The 16985-nt window shown below is 42.0% G+C and overlaps 2 protein-coding genes across 5 annotated transcripts; both read right to left on the bottom strand.

Moving 5' to 3' along the window:
* Nucleotides 1–1132: 1132 nt before the first annotated feature.
* nudt17 (nudix (nucleoside diphosphate linked moiety X)-type motif 17) lies at nt 1133–7304 on the bottom strand. Of its 4 annotated transcripts, none has more exons than XM_042422645.1 (9): nt 7197–7304; nt 6440–6532; nt 6209–6322; nt 4652–4835; nt 4538–4563; nt 2988–3080; nt 2730–2828; nt 1526–1659; nt 1133–1433 (listed from the first exon to the last, which is right to left on the bottom strand). In XM_042422645.1, the coding sequence occupies exons 2-9, from the start codon at nt 6512–6514 to the stop codon at nt 1274–1276; spliced, it is 885 nt and encodes a 294-aa protein (XP_042278579.1). In that variant the 5' UTR covers nt 6515–6532; nt 7197–7304; the 3' UTR covers nt 1133–1273. The 4 variants fall into 4 exon arrangements, with proteins under 4 accessions (XP_042278579.1, XP_042278582.1, XP_042278580.1 ...); XM_042422648.1 differs by having other exon boundaries at nt 6440–6527; nt 7197–7289; XM_042422646.1 differs by having other exon boundaries at nt 6440–6564; nt 7197–7275.
* A 4502-nt stretch (nt 7305–11806) lies between these two features.
* si:dkey-7j14.6 (uncharacterized protein LOC556585 homolog) lies at nt 11807–16750 on the bottom strand. The gene is made up of 7 exons (XM_042424369.1): nt 16643–16750; nt 15091–15344; nt 14830–14931; nt 14674–14730; nt 14207–14389; nt 13074–13208; nt 11807–12567 (listed from the first exon to the last, which is right to left on the bottom strand). The coding sequence occupies exons 2-7, from the start codon at nt 15304–15306 to the stop codon at nt 12448–12450; spliced, it is 813 nt and encodes a 270-aa protein (XP_042280303.1). The 5' UTR covers nt 15307–15344; nt 16643–16750; the 3' UTR covers nt 11807–12447.
* Between the last annotated feature and the right edge of the window lie 235 nt (nt 16751–16985).

The raw sequence follows: 16985 nt of genomic DNA, 5'->3' as shown, positions 1-16985 counted from the left end.
GTGATTTATAAATAAAGTTGTCTTGTCTTTGACTGACTCACCTCCACAAAGGCATCCGATTTACCAACTTTTAGGAAACTCTAAAAAATTATTACAAGAATCTCACCTCATGGACGATTTAGTAGTTTTTATAGCACTTTCAGTCATATCAATCAATCAATCAATCAATCAGTTTTTATTTATATAGCGCCATATCACAACAGAAGTCATCTCAAGGCACTTTTCACATAGAGCAGGTCAAGACCGTACTCTTTAATTTACAGAGACCCAACAATTCCCCCATGAGCAGCACTTGGCGACAGCGGTAAGGAAAAACTCCCCTTTAACGGGTAGAAACCTCAAGCAGAACCCGGCTCTTGGTGGGCGGCCATCTGCTTTGACCGGTTGGGTTGAGAGAGAGAAAGAGAGAGGGAAAGGGGGAGGGGGGACAGGAGAACAACAATCACAACAACAACAACAACAAGCACAAGCAGCAACAGCCAGGGAAGGATGCCATCAGGACTGTGAAGGACCGCGAAGGTTCGGCTCGGGAGTCAGTTGTCTTGTCTTTGACTGACTCACCTCCACAAAGGAGCCGATTTACCAACTTTTAGGAAACTCTAAAAAATTATTACAAGAATCTCATTGTAATGGTCAATGGTCCATTTAGTAGTTTTTATAGCACTTTCAGTCATATCACATGGTTTCATCAGAAGGTGGAATTTGCTCATTTGTCATGAAATTGTTAAGATCAGATATGAAAGTTATCATCTTGTGGGCGATAATGTTGCTGTAATTAATGTGTAGAAGACATAAAAATAACAAATGTCTTCCATGTGTCAAATGTACAGAAGTATTAGCATTAAAATATAAGTGTCTCGTTATAGAGATTGGTCTGTTATTTTATTATTATTTTAATTACTTTGAGGAATTTTCGCCCGCAGATCAATGAATTCATTAAAGTCTTTTCAACATTCATCCTGTTTTTGTTGTTTTGTGAGCAGATCAGCAGGAGTTTGTTGTGAGTTTGTCCTCAGTGTAGCTGCAGCTCTGTTTCCAAACACAAACACAACATAAGGCTGCATTTAAAACTATCTCAGCTGGTCTCTGCTGCCATCTGCTGGTTTAAACACTGACGGTGCAGGAGTCAGACTTCAGGTTTCTGTTTCAAGTGTGTTTTATTAAAAAATAAGAACAGGAACAACAGTTCATGACATTTAAGTGATGTTAACAGAGATCCAGAACTGTTCTTCCTGATGCCTGCAGGCCGGGGTCAGAGGTCACAGGTCACAGGTCAGGGAGCGTCCAGGCTCCTCAGCCACAGGTCCAGGGCAAACTTGGTCCCAGTGCTGACTCGCTCCACGTCCGGGCCGCTGGCTGGCGCCCGGCTGACAAACACCGCCAGCGGCAGCGAGGAGTCACCCAGAGCTCCCTCTGTGGAAACCTGCGACACGCTGGAAACACAGCGGCGACCACCAGAGGTCAAAGGTCACACACACAGTGTTCGGGAGGACGTTAGGACTCATCTAACAGACAGCTGTGATACCTGATGCTGCTCGGCAGGTCGTCGAGCTGAAGCTCTGCGTCCTCTCCGTCCACGGCCGACACGATGGCTCTGACCAGCCGGCGGTCGGCCCAAAGACAAGCACTGACCTCAGCAGGCGACGGCCTCAGAGAGTCCTGCAGGACGGAGACAACCAGACAGTTTAAAGGAGGGTTCCCAGTGTTCCCAGTGTGTCTATAAACCAGCAGTCAGGTGTCTGTAATCATTCCTCCTGTTCATACTGGATATTAAAGATCCTTCAAATGTGCTTTAATGGAAGTGATGGAGGATAAAATCCACAGTGTGTCCACACAGTCATTTAAAAGTCTGTGTGAAGCTTCTATTCAGCTTCAGCAGTCTGAGTTAGTCATATCAAGTGGATATCTGACACATTTACAGTCTTTTTAGCATCAAATTCCCTCTTTGTGTTTCCTCGGACAGTGTTTCCCTGTTGAGCTGCAGGTGGAAGTATAGTAACAAAAAGAGGAACTTTGGCACTAAAAAGACTGTAACGTTGAAAGATATCTACTTGATTTGACTCATTTGGACGCTGAAGCTTCATATTAGCTTCAGATAAACTTTGAAATACATTTTTACATTGTAAGGTCATTATGAAGGGATCTTCTAATGGTCAGTATGAACAGGAGGAATGATTACAGCAAGAAAAACAGCTTTAATGTTCATTTGATGACTGACTGATGGTTTAAGACTCACTTTAAAACTGTGAAACTGCCCTTTAAGTGCTGAACATGGAGCTCCACATGATAACACACTGCTGGAGCCTCAAACATCCAATCAGTGATTGATTGAAGGACACTGAAGAAGAAAATACACATCTGGGTAGAGACTTGATAATCAAGTGATGTCTGGGAACGACTCCTCGATCAACAAGATGCCAACTGTATGTCTTTCCTGCCTCTGACCTGTTTGATCCTGCCTGAATGCAACAGCCCCTCTTGTTTTTGCCCCCCTTCACCTGCCTGAGAGCCCCCCCCCCACCCCACTATGCTGCCTTGATCCTGTATGCAGATGCCCTACCTCCCTGCCTTTTGGTTACCAATTGTTTGATCTTACGGTGTAAAGTGTTTCCTTCTGCTCCGGGTCAGTAAGTTCACCACATTTCCAGAATGCTATTAAATCACTTCCACCACAGTGAGCTTTGAACAAGGACTTGAGTGATTTTCTTCAACAACACTCGGACTGTTACCTGTAGCTGCAGGTGTGTGAGGGACGAGTGCAGCAGCATGTAGACGACTATGTGGTGTCTCTGGGGGAGTCCTCTGGACAGCATGGGAGGATACACTGACTGCCAGACAGAAAGGTTGATTTTTAGTGAAATGTACCTTTAATCACAAACCATTCAGCTGCTCTGCTCCAGAAAACTCAGCGTTTAGGTCAATCTCTTCTTTTCCTTTATGATGACTGGAAATCATCAACATTTGCCAAGTAGAGACAAATAACTCACCTCCCACAGTCCCAGTATTTTTGGAGAAACTTCATCTGGTTCCAGTTTCAGTCCAGTTTCCTCCTTTAACTCCCTGAGACCTGCATCCAGCAGCTACACACACACACACACAGTACAACATGTATTCAGATCTCTGCTGGATTCAGTAAAACAGTCTTTAATAAATGAGAAAAGGCTGAATGTGTTGACATTCGCTCACGACTGAAAATCTGCAGTTGAAACATCTGAAACAAGTGAAGCACTGACAGCAGATCAGTTAAAAGAGAAATACTGATGTTGAAAAGTTTAACTGCTTTATCTGAACCACTGAATAGGAAGAAATAACTTTAACTCTCTGTGTAAATGATGACATCTGACATTTTAGGTTTGTTTTCTTTCAGTTTAATTTCCAAACTAGTAGATATGATCAGTGACTCCCGTCGCTTTATGTCAGACGCACCCAAACATCTCCGTCAGATACTCTCAGGTATCTGCTGCACATTTATCAGACTCAGCTTTATTGGTTGAGTGGCTCTCAACGTGCTCACACAGAGCAACGCTCAGAAAGATACAGAAGACCAAGCAGCAACCTCCAGGGCTGAAAAACAAAACCAACACACAGGTGCCAGAAGCTGCAGTTCCTCTAATGGCCTCTTGAGGCTCCAAGAGCGAGTCAATCTCCATGGACCTCCATACTAAAACACCCAACTTTACAGCAGTAATAAACATGACAGGTGGGTGCCATCACAGGCAAGTTGCTACCACGATGAAAAGGTTGATTAGGTGACGTAAACATGGCGTAACCACAGATTCACAGCGTATAGCCGTCGCCGTCGTTATTTCAGTGTGTTTTCAGTTTATGAAAGTTAATTGTAACATTTTAGTCGCCTAAAAAAGTCTTGTTCAGTGTTTGGTTGAACTAAAAGACCCTCCACGGAGTCGAATGTTCAGTTTTTTCTGGTAAGTACATCTACTACTACATTTTAATGGTTTTTAGGCTGTTTTTAGCTAGTAAGAATTAGCATTAGCATCATCACAGTTAAACATAGACTGTAAATGCACCATGCTAACCAAGCTAGCAGCTAGCAGCTAGCATTAGGGTCAGCTCCACCCTCTCATCCAAATACGGTCTCTTCTGGCTCCAAAAATCCAAGATGGCGACGGTCAAAATGCCAAACTCGGGAGTCCACAAACCGATGAGTGACGTCATGGCGGCTACGTCCGTTATTTTTTACAGTCTGTGATATGGACATACAGCAAAGCTAACGCTATCAATGGCTTGACTTAAATGATCTCTGTTTTATAATATTAACATTACTACCTGTGTATGTGTGTGTGTACTTTTACACATGTTGTTTTCATTGACTTGTAAAGTGCACAGAGACTTTCTATTTGAGCTACTCCTCAACATTTCCATGTACATCCAAAGTAACTGCAGCAGTGTCCAGTCTGAGTACACCTGAATAAAAACATACAGTAGAGATGATCTGGTTTCAATGTTGTTACCGATGCACACACTTACGAAAAATGTCTGAAGTTGTAAAAAGAAAGAAAGAAGATTGAGTGTTTACCGTCTCGTCCGGCTCAACATGGCCGCCTGTTAGAGACAGAAGCAGGTCACATGAGCATCAAACAGCATGAAACAAGCCGTGTGTGTTAAATAACGACGACGTAGGAGAACAGACCCGGAGGAACCCAGACGTTGGGAAATATCCGAAGCTCCTTCGCCCGCCGTGTCAGCAACACTCTCTGATTGGCTGACTGCAAGATGATGGCCACGCCCACATCCACTCCCCGCTGCTGGACGTCCAATGGGATCGCTGCTGCCTCTGTGACTGACAGGTGTTTGATGGGACAGAAGGCGGGCCTCTGGGAGAGAAAACAATAAGAGGATTGTTAACAAGCAGCAACCTCCAGAGCTGTAAAATGAAGCCAAACTGCAGTTCCTTGAACGACCACTTGAGGCTCCAAAAGCGAGTCAATCCCCATAGACCCCCATGTTAACATGTCCAACTTTACAGCAGAAATAAACATGTTTACAGCCTGGTACAAACAACGGTTTTGGTCTCTGTAGCTAATTTCCTCTTTCATGACAACTGTACGGGGGCTGAATTTTTTTATAACTCACCCGGTTAAATTTTATTAAGCCTTAAAGTTCTGCGTAATGAAGGACATGGCTGCTTTGAGTGACAGGTCCGCCAGCCGCTAGGTGGCTTGTTTCAGCCGTTTGGCCCCGTCTCTTTGCCCATTTTTGATTGGCTGGGAGTTAGGCAGCGTCACGCACTGCCAAGACGGCGACGGCCGGACGTCACGGTAACGACGTCCATATTTTTATAGAGTCTATGATCGTTACAGGCAGAGAAAATATTACGGTTTGAACTTGAACCCAAAGTCGTCTCTGACTCAGGTGAGCTCAGAGTCACTTTAAGATAAAGAGAAACAGATCGAATCCTAAACCCCATCAAACACTTGGACTCACTTCATTAGCTCAACGTTTCGGTCCTCAGACCTTCATACACCTGGAAAAAACCAACCAATCAGAGGACGCCAGCAACACCTCCTCATATTTATAGAAATTAAAGTCAATGAGTTCCTAAAGTACTAAAACAAACGGGATGCTGAGCTCTTACAACTACACACAAACATGCAAACATGCATAATACATTTTCCAATATTAAAGAGATTCATCTTACATTATGCTAAAGTCCCTAAAGAGACATTAGATAGGAACATTAGAAAATCACGTTACTGAGTGTAACCTTCAGTCTTTAAACGGCACTAATAACATGTGATTATATGTAATTTGTGTTTTTGGAAAAATGTTCTTATCTAACTTCTCTGTAACTGTAAAATGTGAACCAATCATCTGTCATTTGAAAAAGTGTCGTCTCATATTTAGAGCAGCAACTGACGATTATTTTCATTTTTGATTGATATGTTGATTATTTTCTCAATTAATCAATTAGTCCTTTGGTCCATAAAATATCAGAAAATGTTAATCAGTGTGTCCTAAACCCCAAGACGTCTTCAAATGTCTCATTTTGTCCACAACACAAAGATATTCACTTTACTGTCAGAGACTAAAGAAACCAGAAAATATTCACCTTTAAGAAGCTGGAGTCAAAACAATTAATCAACTATCAAAATAGTTGGCGACTAATTGATTAATGATTGCAGCTCTATGATTGAGTTCAGTTCAGTTCCACTTTAAAGATAGAAGGTTGATGTTTTGTGTGTCTGACCTTCAGACGGACTCCTCGTCCTTCGTCTCCTCTGTACAGGGTGAACTGGTTTTTCTCCAGTGAGCAGCTCACATTCACCTCATCATCACCATCACTGAAGTGACCCGTTATACTCTGACGACACAACAACAAATATGACTCAGGATGAAATGGTTTCAGGTTTAACTTCTTTACATAATGTGATTACAGTCGATATAACTGACCCAGAGAGCCGCGTCCGTCTGCACTGACCTGAACAAACTGAGCTCGCTGCGGAGCCGCTCGGTCTTTACACACATAAACCAGGATCCTCCTCACTTTATCCATCCTGCTTCCTCACCTGCGCTGCAACACAAGAAGCCACCAGGTTACCTCACCTGTCCGTCAGAGGGAGACGCCACATCCTCGTCATTTACTTATTCATACTGGAACTAACTATTATTATTATTAATTCATCTGTCAGTTATTTTCTCAATTAATGAATTAGTTGTTTGGTCCATAAAATGTCCACAACCCAAAGATATTCAGTTTACTGTCATAGAGACTAAAAAAAACAGAAAATATTCATTTATTATTCAATATTCCATTTTCTGACCAAACAACTAATCGATTAATCGAGAAAATAACTGACAGATCAATTGATTAAATTTACTGAATGGAAACAATAATTAGTTGCGGCTGTAATAAGCTTTAGGAACAAATTACGTGTAAAATTCTCAAAACATCTTGTTAAATTTAGATTTTTGTTGCTCTGTATTAATCATATTTGGCTGATTTTAATGCCATGTTTTTGCTCAGCATGTTTGCTGTTCTGTTTCCTGTCAAATTATTATTAACAGTGACTGAACTCACTGTCTAACGTTACCTGCAGCCAACATGTCAACATTAAACACAGTTACATGATTCACGCTGCGGAAATAAATCTGAACATCTACAGTTTTTACTGTCAACGTTTCGATTCAAACACAACAAATAGACGCAGTGAAAACTCAGTAGAAACAGTAGAAACCTGCTGACAGACGAAACAGCCGCTGACATTTCAGCCTGACTGAACTTTCACAACAGGATCTCAGTCAACCGTAGGGGATGCGAGTCGCGCATGCGCTAAGTACGGCAACTCCACTTGGACAAACTTCATGTTGTCACTACAACTTCTGAGTGTCAACTGTGGATTTTACGCGCCTTTTTTTTTTTTTACAGCACATGAGTTGTTACACAAAAATGTTTGGTTAAATTTCAAATTATTTGGCAAAATGTAAAACTGGACTCATTCAGTAATATTACAACTGTGGAAAATTTAACATGGCATCAATAATTTTATCTTTCATTGAAATGATCAGGAGGTAAACAGCAGAAATACTGATGCTGCATTCATGTGCTACTCAGATGGCTCCTTTTCCTGAAGGTCCTGGGAGTCGTTTTTCTGACCTCAGTGTGTTCATGAGCTTTTAAGTCGTAATGTGGAAACAACATGGACGCTACAAAGATGTGTTATATTTTGTGCCAGACTTGTTGATGCACCAGTTCATTCCCCAAAACCACTAAAATATTGCTTCATTCGACTTATCAGGGTTGATACCAATAAATCACTCATCTAACTAACCGAGGTCACTTTACTCATCCTATATTACAAATTACATGTGAGCAAAAAATTGATACGTGAATGAATAAAAACTTTACCAGCTGGGAACTCATCATAAAGTAATCCACCACCAGAGTGTTCTTGCATGTATGTGATTGGCCAGCGCAGCTCTCTGCATCAACACCTCGCTACACTGTTAATCTACTGTAATCTATTCCCACTGTTCACCACAAATAGTTTCTTAATAATTCTGAGCTGAGGATGACTGATCTACAGTCACAGGAGTTTGTCAAAAACAGCAAAAAGGCTGTGAACACTGAAGGTAGAAGCTTCGTACGAAGTCAGGTGCACCTGCTCACTTCTAATATGTTCAGTCTTGTGGTTATGATCAGTAATTTGCTCTACAGTCATGCTGTTATAGTTAGCCTACATTCTCATATTTCTAATGTAAGATGTTGCTTTACATATTACACCCTGTTTATACTTAATGAGCTTTATATGAATCAGATCTTTACAGCATTAGAAAGATGGATTGTGGTCGACTGTGTTGGACAATGCACACTACTGTTATCTTTATCCCTCTTGTTTCTCTTGTAGATGTCAGTTTTTGTTTAGTTACAAGAATTGTTTGTGTATTATTTTAGCTAAATGTGTATTTCCTCTGTATTAGACTGGGTTTTGTTACACTTGTTCTGGACACATTATTATTATCTTTCACATTTCTGCTCTTCTGAAAAGTCCTCACTCTTGGTTATTTAAACTGAAACCGCCAACAGCGCTAAGGATGTTATCAAGTGGTTGCTTGGGTATGTTCAGGTGGTTGATTAATAATAAAATGATGAAATCCAACATAACTATAATAGATTTGATCATGTATCAGATCTGCGTGAGATTGTATCTGATTAAGTGTAATTATATTAGACTAGTTTTTATTTCAGGTTGCAGTAGGTGGTGTTATCAGATGGCTGACTGGTGTTTCTACATGATTCTTTACTCACGACCCTGTTCAGAGCCCCTCTTTCCTCAGAAATATCTCAGGGTGAAGGAACTGTGGCTCCAGTGGGATCAGATCCAGAGAGGGGTCATCTCCTTCAGGTATCCAGATGTCAAACTTGCTCCCGCTCAGGCTGTGGTTGGTTCTGCTGTGTTCCTGTCTGTCCTTCAGATATATGAAGATAAACCACTCAACAGGATCGAAGCTACTGTTGCCTTTGTTACGTCGCAAAGCCACTGTGCATACTCTAATGAGCTGCTGGTTCTGGTTCAGATCACAGGCGGCGTCACATAGTGTTGCGTCGCATCAATTGACGCGCATTGTCCTGACGCGATGATGTAGAGGTTTTCTTCTAATATCTGTGATCAGAAAACACTGAAGGTTTGACGACAACCTGAACAATCAATCAGAAAACACGTTTTAATATCAGAGATGAAGATCGACCCAAAGCAGCTCTCTCTCTCTAAAGCTTTATGGGCATGAAACTTACAAGAACAATGTTTCCAAAGCACCAGTGTACAAATCGACCAAATATATATACATATCAGGCTATACAAGTACCCCGATGAGAGGGGCTAGAGGTTGTGGGATATATGGATGCTTCAAAACCCAACATCTGAGCTTACAAAGAAACAGCTAGTAGCTCAGTGTTCCAACATCCGTAAACGGCAACTGCTATCACAACTAGAGATGGATGAGGTACAACGAACATGCTACGGCAAGGGGGAGCCAGGACGACAGGTCAGAGGGGAGATATCATCATCCTCCCCACACTCCGAGATTGGGTACCAAGCCCCACCAAGCCCTTACAGGGCGACTGACCTGAGACTGAAAATCATGACTAAGCTGGACACCAGGCACCCCCATAGCCGCTTACCAACGCTAAGTGACAAAGTACCCTCTGAAAGTCTGCTAGAGGATGTGAATGCAGCACTACGAAGTGACCCAAGGGCGGACAGTCCTGATCATGAAGGACCCCCAACATGGAAGCTCCTGTCAGGCATCATAGTGGCTCCTTTTCAGAAAGGAATGGTAGTAATACTGGTCGATAGAGCAGTCACTGAAGACTGCAAGACCAGGCAGACCAACCTGTGCACCGCCTGGATCAACTACAAGAAAGCCCACGACTCAATGCCACACTCTGGAGGCCAACTCAAAGACAGTTGCACACGTTATTATCAAGTGCGGCATATACCAAGGTGATGCACTATCTCCACTGCTGTTCTGCATAGGCCTGAACCCCCTCAAGCGGCGGAACAACCATCAGTCACCTCCTCTACATGGATGACATCAAGCTGTATGCCAGGAATGAGCGAGACATCGACTCACTGATCCACCTCACCAGGATCTACAGCAACGACATCGGAATGTCATTCGGACTAGATAAGTGTGGTCGGATGGTATCGAAGAGAGGGAAGATGATCAGGACCGAGGGGGTTGAGCTACCAGAAGGCAGCATTGCAGATGTTCAGGACAGCTACAAATACCTTGGGATCCCGCAGGCAAATGGGAACCATGAGGAGGCCACAAGGAAGTCAACCACAGCCAAATACCTACACAGAGTAAGGCAGGTCCTGAAAAGTCGGCTGAATGGGAAGAACAAGATACGGGTCATCAACACGTACGCCCTGCCAGTCATCAGATACCCCGCTGGTATAGTAAGCTGGCCAAAGGAGGAGATAGAGGCCACTGATATCAAGACAAGGAAGCTCCTCACAATGCATGGAGGGTTTCATCCCAAGTCCAGCACCCTGAGACTGTACACTAAGTGGAACGAGGGAGGCCGAGGACTGGTGAGCATCAGAGCCACTGTCCAGGATGAAACAACCAACATCCAGGAATACATCAGGAAGACGGCCCCCCAAAGATGAACTGCTAAGTGAATACCTCAGGCGGTAGAAACCCAATGATGCAGAGGAGGAGGAACCATCATGGAGGGACAAGCCCCCACACGGCATGTACCACCGACACATAGAAGAAGTGGCTGATATCAAGAAATCCTACCAGTGGCTGGAAAAGGCTGGACTGAAGGACAGCACAGAAGCACTGATCATGGCAGCACAAGAACAGGCACTCAATACAAGATCAATAGAGGCGGGGATCTACCACACCAGACAGGACCCCAGGTGCAGGCTGTGCAAAGATGCTCCTGAGACAGTTCAGCACATAATAGCAGGGTGTAAGACGCAGGCAGGAACAGCGTACATGGAACGCCATAACCAAGTGGCTGGCATAGTGTACAGGAACATCTGCACTGAGTATGGGCTGGAAGTCCCAAGTTCACAATGGAAGACACCTCTTAAGGTGGTTGAGAATGACCAAGCCAAGATCCTGTGGGACCTCCAGATCCAGACTGACAAGCTGGTGATGGCTAACCAACCGGACATCGTGTTGATCGACAAACAACAGAAGAAGCCAGTAATGATAGACGTAGCAATCCCAAGCGACAGCAACATCAAGAAGAAGGAACACGAGAAGATCGAAAAATACCAAGAAGAGCTAGAAAACATGTGGGGAGTGAAGGCAACAGTGGTGCCAGTGGTAATGGGAGCACTGGGGGCTGTAACCCACAAACTCGCCACAGTTTGTGGGTTACAGCCCCCAGTGCTAATGGGAGCACTGGGGGCTGTAACCCACAAACTGTGGCGAGTTTGTGGCTCCAGCAGATTCCAGGTACAACATCTGAGGTCTCTGTCCAGAAGAGCGCAGTCCTAGGAACAGCTAAGATACTGCACAGAACCCTCAAACTCCCAGAACTCTGGTAGAGACACCCCCCCCCCCCCATTGGAGGGGGATTTTTTTTATAGACATTAGAGAGTTTCTCAATTTCACAAGTCAATAAAATAATTAAAAAACAATTAAAAAATGTTCAGAAGCTTGTTATGTGGAGTTAAAACAATAATTATGATGTTTATACTGTGACTCAGGTCACGTGATGCTGTGAACAAACTGACCTTCTGGACTTTTGGCTTCAGGTCAGTTCTGTTTGCAGTCGGTTAAAACGCTCAGTGAACGGTGGAATAACACACAACACATGAACACATGAAGCTCATATTTGCTTTAATAAGAACAAACATGGAAAAAAAATCACTATTGATTCATAAATGTTTACAACAAACGTGTCAACAGATAGAAAAGCTTTCAACGTGTCATTCTTTACCTTTAGTGTCTTCTGCTGAATTTGGCATCAAAACAACTTTTATTAATTTTTATTTTGAAAAGCATTTCAGTAAACATCCATCTAGAGAATTTGATTCCTGCTGTGAGACGTTACTTTAAGTTGTACCTCAGTTTGTTCTGACATGTTGGTTCACTGTGTGTTACAGTTACAAATCTTCAACTGAAGACAAAGTAGAGTCTGTATCATCTGCTGCATATTTAAAATCAATAACAACTACTGCAGATTAACCCTCGAATTACCCAGAATGCATTAAAATGACGACTAGCTAACTGTCAACTCCTGTCAAAGGACCACAGCAGCAAAGATAAAGTGATGACAAGCAGAGAAAGATAAACAGTGATGATTATAGTTCATAGTGACGGAAAGAATCAGTGTATGATAGTACTCTAGTATTACCGTAGTATTACTGAAGTATTACTGTAGTATTACTCTAGTATTACTGTAGTAATACTGTAGTATTACTGTAGTATTCATAGTGGTATCAGAGGGTTTTGTTTGTACTCTCACGGTGAGTTCGGAGGCAGTTTGGAAGTTTCCTCGTCTTCGCTGCCCAAGAGGGCGACGTCACTGCCGAACTCCGACGCCGCACCGGACGCCATAGCGCTGCCATCATCAACCATCACCTGGAGGTCAAAAGTCAAATCAAGGGTTCATTCTGTTTTAATATTTAGTTTTGGGAATGTTTACTTTTTCTCTGAAATCTGAGTTTCAGAACTGTTTCTGATCCGTCGCTTTGCAATTTTAAACACATTTTTCTACATAAATTAAATTGTTACGTTAATTTTATTTTCTTTATTTCTTTATCTTTTCAGCACTAAAATGAGCTCTTTTAGCAAACATTAGATTCTTACTGTAAACACATTTGTATGTATAAGTACATTTTTCTACATGTGGCCGACTTACACCTGAACTTTAGAAAAGCTGCTTCACTCACTAGTTTAAAGGAGCATTAAAGCATTTTGATTATACAAAACATCACTATAATAATAGAAGAAATGAACTTTAGCTCCATGATTGGTAAACTGGAGGTAAATTAGTTGCACTCAAAATAAAAAATATTACTGTTTGTTTTTCAAACATTTCAGTCACTTAGAAAAACTCTACTTGTGGCTGAAGTTAAATGACTCACCGTGATGGGGGCGTAGCGGGCGTAGCCGTCGTGGCGTCTGATTGCTTTTACGGAGAAAACACAGACGGGGACGACGACACAAACCTGCAGGACGAGCAGAACCAGGACGAGACCACGAAGTCCGAACAGAACCACCTGAAACATCCAGAGAAACGACTCAGCTGTGATCCATCGATCACCGATCAGCGTTCAGCAGAGCAGTGATTTAACAAATAAAAACCATCTGCTGGACTGTAGCTGAACACTGGAACAACTGAATAATAACTAATAATAATTATTATTATAACTGAATAATAAAATGTTTTACTCACAGCCTGTATTTATCAAACTGATAAAAGTAAAAATTATTCAAACCATCAAACTTGTTTTGAGTGTTAACATCTTAACTCTTATTACTATTTTCTATACGTTCTGTGTTATTTATATTATATTTTATAATCACATTATTAATACTGCAACACTTTGAGTTTTACTATGACTGAAAAGTGCAGAGCAAATTAAATGTATTATTATTATCATAAATGTTTTATATTGTAGTTAATTATTCACAAAGATTTAAAGATTTTGCACAAATAAAATTAACTTTTTAAAAAATGATAATTATATATGTTGTTGCAGAATAACAAACGATTTTCTTAAAGAATGTACAATACGACAGATTTAGGGTCAATCCATATCTTTGATCGGTTATTCCTTCATGTGATCAATCATGTGATTACCTGACTGATAAATGTGTCTTATTGATCACATTCAGACAACAACTGTTTTACTCTTTGCTCGGCTGGATAAACGGCTCTGAGAATTCACAGTTTACGTTTTGTTAGAAGTTTTTCAGGCAGAATTTTATTAAAAATATAATAATTAAAGTTAGAAACACCAGGAAGTAACGCGTTCCTAATAAATACCATAAATAACAAGACAGAAGTGCAACAATCAATAAAGCGCTAAAAGATTAAAGGGGCTCAAGTACTGAGGTTTTCACAGAAGAGCTGAGTTTTCAGGCGTTTCTTGAACGCACCGTGCAGAGCTGGTAGCTAATTTACTGCACGTTGATTGGCTGATGACAAACGCAGCATGTGTTGTCCAATCAGAGAGACTCGTTGAAACCTGAACTGAGGAGCAGGTGAACTTACATCCAGCCGCCACAGTTTGTAGGTGCACGTCGTCCAGTCGTCCATCGCGCTCCTGGACTCCACCGTTTTGTCTCTGCAGAGCTGTTGGGAGGGGGGGCCGTCAGACAGCAGCCAGCAAAGATAGGCCACGCCCCCCAGGCTGAGCACGGCGCTGATCACGTTCCAAACCAGCGTCGCCCACACCTGCAGATCACAACGTAGACACAAGACTCCATTAAATCACAGTAAATACGACTTTAGATGATGCGTTCACTTACTGATGGGAGTCACGACAGACGATGCCTTCAAATACAACTCTGGTTTATTTATACATTTTATTCTTGGATCAATCAAAAGAAATCAATAAAACATATTAAAAACACGGACTGAACAAGTTTAAATAAAACCAGGCAGAGGCGGCGATGATGATGATGATGAAGAAGAGTCTGTCTGCTGAGGGAGCGGATGATGTCATAGTGTAAACTCACCAGTCTGAGTGACGTCGCTCTCCTCGCCGCCACGGCCAGCGAGCCGGAAAACACAAACTGAACGACAAGCAGAGACTCGTGTTAATATCCGAACTCAACGACAGTTATATTAATAAATAATCTGTGACTCGTCGTGAGTCGGTAAAGTTCACGTACGACGACGGCGACGCAGAGCGGAGCGTGAACGACCAGGATCTTTGAGTAGACGGCGGTGAGACTGAACAGGATGCAGAGCAGCCCGATGAAGATCTGAACCAACTGCAACACAAACAGAATCCTTCATTCATGTACAGCATCAGTAGGAACACATATATACTGTCAACAGAACTGTGTTTCTGCACATGCTCAGTAGCGTCTTACACAGAACTACTCTCCAGAGACTGAAAACATGATGCTGTTATTAGTTCACAGTCTCACCCCGAGGCCCTGCGGCTCCCCCTGCAGGAAGGCGGCGGTCATGTCGTTCATCTTGGTTGGGGAGGCAGAACTGGGGGGCGGGGCCTGAGTGGCTGGGGGCGGGGCCTGAGTTGTTTTGGTGGTGGCGGCGGCGGTCTGGAGCGTGATGGAGATTTCATCTCGAGGAATGACCTGAGTGATGACCACGACTCCAGGGGTGATGGATGTGGACGTCATGACAGAGGTCAGAGGTCAAGATTCCGCAGGAGAAACAACTTTACATGCAGAATCAAAACGAGGATGAATAAATAAATAAATCAACAAACAAACAAAATAGAGAGAAAAGAAAGGAGGCAGCTGGACGGTAACTTCACTCATTTCCACTCAGCTGTTTTATGTGCAAACTTTAAATATGAGGCAACAGCAGGAAACACACAGGACACGTCTGCGTGAACAGTTCAGCTGAAAGTCATTTTCTCATCTCAGACTGTTTCATTTGAATCATTCTGAGTCCTGAAGACTTAAAACTATAAAATATTTACAAAAAAACCAAACAAAAACAGGTTAAAGAACATTCAGAAAGTTAAAGGACGAGTTCATAATTTTTCAAGCCTTAAACCATCAGTCAGTCATCAAATGAACATTAAAGCTGTGTTTCTTGCTGTAATCATTCCTCCTGTTCATACTGACCATTAGAAGATCCCTTCATAATGACCTTACAATGGAAGTGATGGAGGACAAAATCCACAGTCTGAAGCTAATATGAAGCTTCAGCGTCCAAATGAGTCAAATCAAGTAGATATCTTTCAACGTTACAGTCTTTTTAGTGCCAAAGTCCCTTTTTTTGTTACTATACTTCCACCTGCAGCTCAACAGGGAAACACTTTCCGAGGAAACACAAAAAGGGAATTTGATACTAAAAAGACTGTAAATGTGTCAGATATCCACTTGATATGACTAACTCAGACTGCTGAAGCTGAATAGAAGCTTCACATCAGCTTTTAAATGACTGTGTGGACACACTGTGGATTTTATCCTCCATCACTTCCATTGAAAGCACATTTGAAGGATCTTTTAATATCCAGTATGAACAGGAGGAATGATTACAGACACCTAACTGCTGGTTTAACAATATGTCTCCTGTGATGATATTTATTGCAGCTGTGCTTCTCCTGATGCTGTTAATGTCTGCTGTTGTTTTTGGGAAATGTAAATATTGCACACAGCTGATGTTCAGAAGGCTCACAGATGATTTAACAGCTTCTACAGGTGAAGAACAAACACACAACCACAAAATATCAAAGCATGAAGAGCTTCTCTGAAGTATTTCACTGTAACGTAGAAGACAAAAATATGGAAATGACTGTTCATTTTAGCGTTAATGTGAGTCACAGCTACCTGAATGTAATAAAAATGACAAACAGATCGCTGTTAAAATGCAGATAAATCTGGAAACACGTTTGTGACGCAGTGACGTCAAAACTGACAAACTGATCACGTAACAAATGAAATGAAAGTCTTCTCTTTAATATCTTCATATATGTGAATATAACTGTTCGTTATGAAAGTTTACCTGCTCTTTGAAGGTGCGCACGCGGAAGCTTTCGGACATGAACTTCTCCGTTGAAGCGATGCTGCCTTCAGGTGCTCACTGTAAGCTCGTAAGTATGAACTCCGGCTACACCGGTTGGTTTCGGGTTGAAATAAAAACCAAATGGACCTCACAGCAAAATATTATATTGTCGGATTTTTTTGTGTATATATGTATAATGTATAATATGTATAATTTTTAGTGTTATGTGAAGAAACTTTTTTTGTATTTTATTTATTGTCATTGTTTTATTTTTATTGTTTATCATTATTATTTACATTGCAAAGAGACCACGTGAATCTAGTCCGCATACTGACCTCTTTGA

The sequence above is a fragment of the Thunnus maccoyii genome, chromosome 10, assembly GCF_910596095.1.
Source record: "Thunnus maccoyii chromosome 10, fThuMac1.1, whole genome shotgun sequence".
NCBI classification, from domain to species: Eukaryota; Metazoa; Chordata; class Actinopteri; order Scombriformes; family Scombridae; genus Thunnus; species Thunnus maccoyii.
Note: the sequence above shows the minus strand (reverse complement) of the source record. Positions and strands in the feature narration are given on the sequence as shown.

Coding starts and splice junctions, on each gene's coding strand:
- nudt17 (XM_042422645.1), bottom strand. CDS start 6,514: ATGGATAAAGTGAGGAGGATCCTGGTTTATGTGTGTAAAGACCGAGCG. Junction 3,081..4,537: donor ATGTTGAGCCGGACGAGACG/GTAAACACTCAA, acceptor GTGTGTGTGTAG/CTGCTGGATGCAGGTCTCAG. Junction 2,829..2,987: donor AAATACTGGGACTGTGGGAG/GTGAGTTATTTG, acceptor TCTGTCTGGCAG/TCAGTGTATCCTCCCATGCT.
- si:dkey-7j14.6 (XM_042424369.1), bottom strand. CDS start 15,306: ATGACGTCCACATCCATCACCCCTGGAGTCGTGGTCATCACTCAGGTC. Junction 14,390..14,673: donor GAGCGACGTCACTCAGACTG/GTGAGTTTACAC, acceptor TGTGATCTGCAG/GTGTGGGCGACGCTGGTTTG. Junction 12,568..13,073: donor CCCGCTACGCCCCCATCACG/GTGAGTCATTTA, acceptor TTTGACCTCCAG/GTGATGGTTGATGATGGCAG.